Below are 3,928 nucleotides of genomic sequence, written 5' to 3'. Positions count from 1 at the left end.
ACTGACCGCTATTCAGTAAAACATACATAACATCTGCTACAAAATGCTGATTAACCTCAAGCCGGTGGCGTTAGAAAACTAACTCAAAGCTTTATCTTGTGTCAAAAGATGGTCTCAATCTAACGGCGGGAATGTCTCCATCCATAGCTAAACATCTGATGCGTCTGTGCAGTTCTGCACCTTAAAAGGCTTCAAAACTACCATATTTCTCCAGAACGTACATGAACCTGTAAATACTCTAAATAGATTCTATATAGTAGTAATTATATATTAAAACACTTATATACCATGGCTGAAAGTGGATAAAATCCATGATATATCATCTATCAAGTTTTTTTTTCCTGTAAGCTCTATTTCTGAGTGAATTTTAGGATTCATCAAAGTGATCTATGAGACTAAACTAATATTACATGTTATGTTATGGTTTTCCGCCCTAAAACTCCTTGTATTCAGAAAAAAAAAAGGATATCTTATAGCTAAAGGTTTTATTGAATCTGCGTAACATAGGTTGCTGTCGAACTTCAAGTGCTTGAATCAAATAGTGTCGCAGTTGCGATAACCAGAGAGGTTAATCAGCACTTGATAAGCAGGCTTGTCGTTGGAAGCTCGTCTCATGTTGGTTTGTTCAGGTACGGGTTGAAACGTTATGTTCTTGGTTTGATTTATATATGCGATTGAACAGAGTTTTCTCAGATGAGTTATGCGTTGAGACTATTTCATTTACAGGAATCGTGATGTTACCGCGAAAATACCAGCCTATGTCTCAGACCTTTGCACAGTTTATGTTGTCTCAAAAGGAGTCTACATTCTTACGAAAGATAAGTTATCGTCAGATGGGGAGATCAATGAAACTATCTTAAGAGATATCGGTAGTGAGAGAATCGATACATCTAGCTACTCTTCTAGTTTAGGACATATCTCAGGTTTGTAGCTTTCGTCAATTATTAACTAGAAACTGATGTATGAAAGTCTAACTTTCCTATTGTATATTTTTTAGATGCGACACTCAAGTCGAAATCTCTTGCTATGTCCAATCATAAGAGATTGGAACATCTCCCGACAATAGTAAGAGGGGTTTCTGTTCATATGGAAACTAGTTCAGTTGACTCATACGGAACTACAAGTATGTCTTCGGGAGCTGCAGAGAAAGCAAGCAGTAGTCTTGAAACATCGCGTTCTATTTCTTGGAATATTACTCAAAGTGAAGATTATTTCACAGGCAAACAGGTAAGGTATCATTATAAATTTCTTAGACCCTTTTTCGAAATTGAAAGCATTTTGAACAGAGAGATTCTTTTGGTTGATTTCAGGACACGCTCGACAAAATTACAAAGTTGAGGGATGAACATGGGCATGCTCAAGAAATGCATGCACTGACTCAATTAGAAACCTTGAATGCTTCTCTCAAGGTCCGCTTGTAGAATCTCTATAAAAAATGGATAAAATTGTATTTGATGAAGCTTCTTAACTATTGCCTTGTGTCTAATATTATGTTTGCCACCTTTATGTGTGTCAGCTCGATGAGTTTGAGTTTGAAGAGCTACAACTTAAGGAGCACGCAACAAAGGCGTTAAAAGAAAAGGAAACACAGAAGTTTGAGCCGAGAAGAAGGGAAGAGAGAGAGGTCGCACAGAAAAGAGAAGCCAAAGAGAAGGAGAAGCTTAAAGAAAGTTCCCTTGTGGCTCGTAAGCTGCAATACCAGGAGTTCACTTGGGAAGAAATTAAAACCGCAACTTCATCCTTCTCTGAAGATCTAAACATTGGAAAGGGAGCTTACGGGGATGTTTACAAATGCAATCTCCGTCATACAGTTGCTGCTGTCAAAGTTTTGCATTCCCCGGAAAGTAATCTATCCAAGCAATTTGATCAAGAGGTATGGAGACAGCCTAAGCGCTTTTCTTGATAAAAATACTGACATTTTTATTCTCTCTTAGATTGAAATATTGAGCAAGATCAGGCATCCACACCTGGTTCTCCTTCTAGGCGCGTGTCCAGAGCATGGCGCTCTAGTCTATGAATACATGGAAAATGGTAGCTTGGAAGATAGACTGTTTCAAGTCAGCAAAAGTCAACCAATCCCGTGGTTCGTCCGGTTCAGGATAGCTTGGGAAGTCGCATCAGCACTCATTTTCCTCCACAAATCAAAGCCGACACCAATCATCCACCGTGATCTCAAACCAGCCAACATCTTGCTTGATCAAAACTTTCTCAGCAAAGTAGGAGACGTGGGAATCTCCACAATGCTCCAAGTCGACCCTTTATTAACACAATTCACAATGTACAAACAGACAAGTCCCGTGGGAACACTATGCTATATCGATCCTGAATATCAACGAAGCGGGATGTTATCTTTCAAATCCGACGTCTATGCGTTTGGAATGATCATTCTGCAGCTTCTTACCGCTCTTCCGGCCATAGCACTAACGTATAAAGTAGAAACAGCAATGGGGAAGAATGACGAGTTTATACAGATTCTTGATAAAAAGGCCGGTGACTGGCCGATGGAAGAAACCCGTAAATTAGCCGCGTTGGCCCTCTCCTGTACAGAGATTCGTGCTAAAGACAGGCCTGATCTTGAAACTCAGATTCTTCCAGCATTGGAGAGCTTTAAGAATGTAGCTGTAATATCAAGAAACTTGATTTCCTCTGCGCCGAATCAACCTCCAAGCCATTTCCTCTGCCCATTACTTAAGGTAATAACTTGTTCTTTACGTCACCTATTTCTTGCGAGAGGAGTAAGGTTATCTTAGGGAAGAATGCTCTATGTTTGCAGGATGTGATGAGTGAACCATGTGTTGCGGCTGATGGCTATACTTATGACCGACGAGCCATAGAGGAATGGATGCAGGACCACCGTACCTCGCCGGTGACTAATTTGCCGTTACAAAACATTAACCTTTTGCCCAATCACAGTGTTTATGAAGCCATTGTCGAATGGGGACGTAACAATCAGTAAGGCAAGCAAAAGGGTGTGCTCCGTTATAGTGACTCCTCTTTCTGAAATTGTGTAGCGTTTGTAACGTATATATCAACGGCTTGGTGTTCGCATAGCATTTTTCTTGCTTTTTTATCTATTGTATATTTGTTCTTTGGTGCTGCCATATTTTTCTGTGGACCAAAATCTCAAATACCCTTAATAAGTCTACATACTCTTATGCTCTTAATGAAATAATAGAATTTTCCTTTTGCCCTTCTATTTTTTTCCTCCAATTCAAATTACAAAATTTTAAATTTGAGATCTCAATTTATCGAAATATAACTAGGGGTAATGGTACAACTTGTACATCGACAATGGTACAACTTGCTATAACTAGAATTATAGTTTTTACCAAATTATATATAAACTGTGGAATAACTTGGTACAACTTAGTATAGTTAGCACATATTTTTACCAAATTTTACAGTTTTACCAGGAAGAAAAAAGAGAAAATTTATAGGTAAAAGCGAAGAAGAGCAATGAAAAGAAGAGAAAATCTAAAAATACGAAGAATGGATCAAAGTAGAAACAAGAAAAAAATGAAAAGATGAAGAACAAAGAAAACAATAGTGAAGGAGGAATCATTAAGGGTTATAAAGGCTTTTAATCATTTTGGATTTAAAATAAATCAGAATTAAGTAATTTATATATATGGGAGTATTTGAGATTAAATTTTTGGGAGGAGAGTGTTTCAGAATTTGAACACTTTTCTATTTGGCAACACTTTATTGGAGTATGAATATGGATCAAATGCCCATATATTTGGCAACACTTTATTGGAGTATGAGTATGGATCAAATGCCCATATATTCTTAATGGGAAAAATTATAATCTGAGAAATTCTTATTAATTCCACCATAGTTTTATTTATTTACATACTCTTCAAATAGAAAATCATTGTCGAAATTATCGTTCTTGTCTCTACCAATAAGAATCCTTCTCTCTCTCTCA

At 37.5% G+C, this 3,928-nt stretch overlaps 1 protein-coding gene across 2 annotated transcripts; it reads left to right on the top strand.

Moving 5' to 3' along the window:
- The first annotated feature begins 225 nt into the window (after positions 1–225).
- On the top strand, positions 226–2,798 carry LOC106403530 (putative U-box domain-containing protein 53). Of its 2 annotated transcripts, none has more exons than XM_048743281.1 (2): positions 226–1,409; positions 1,517–2,798. In XM_048743281.1, exon 2 carries the CDS (start codon positions 2,022–2,024, stop codon positions 2,748–2,750), a length of 729 nt encoding a protein of 242 aa, XP_048599238.1. In that variant the 5' UTR covers positions 226–1,409; positions 1,517–2,021; the 3' UTR covers positions 2,751–2,798. Both variants share the same exon structure in this region, with proteins under 2 accessions (XP_048599238.1, XP_048599239.1).
- The last annotated feature ends 1,130 nt before the right edge of the window (positions 2,799–3,928 follow it).

This window comes from Brassica napus, chromosome A10 (genome assembly GCF_020379485.1).
Source record: "Brassica napus cultivar Da-Ae chromosome A10, Da-Ae, whole genome shotgun sequence".
Lineage (NCBI taxonomy): Eukaryota > Viridiplantae > Streptophyta > Magnoliopsida > Brassicales > Brassicaceae > Brassica > Brassica napus.
The sequence above is the reverse complement of the archived record's forward strand: the minus strand, read 5'-3'. Positions and strand labels throughout refer to the sequence as shown.

Bases quoted from the DNA above. Each gene is read 5' to 3' on its own strand.
- LOC106403530 (XM_048743281.1), top strand. From the start codon at position 2,022: ATGGAAAATGGTAGCTTGGAAGATAGACTGTTTCAAGTCAGCAAAAGT.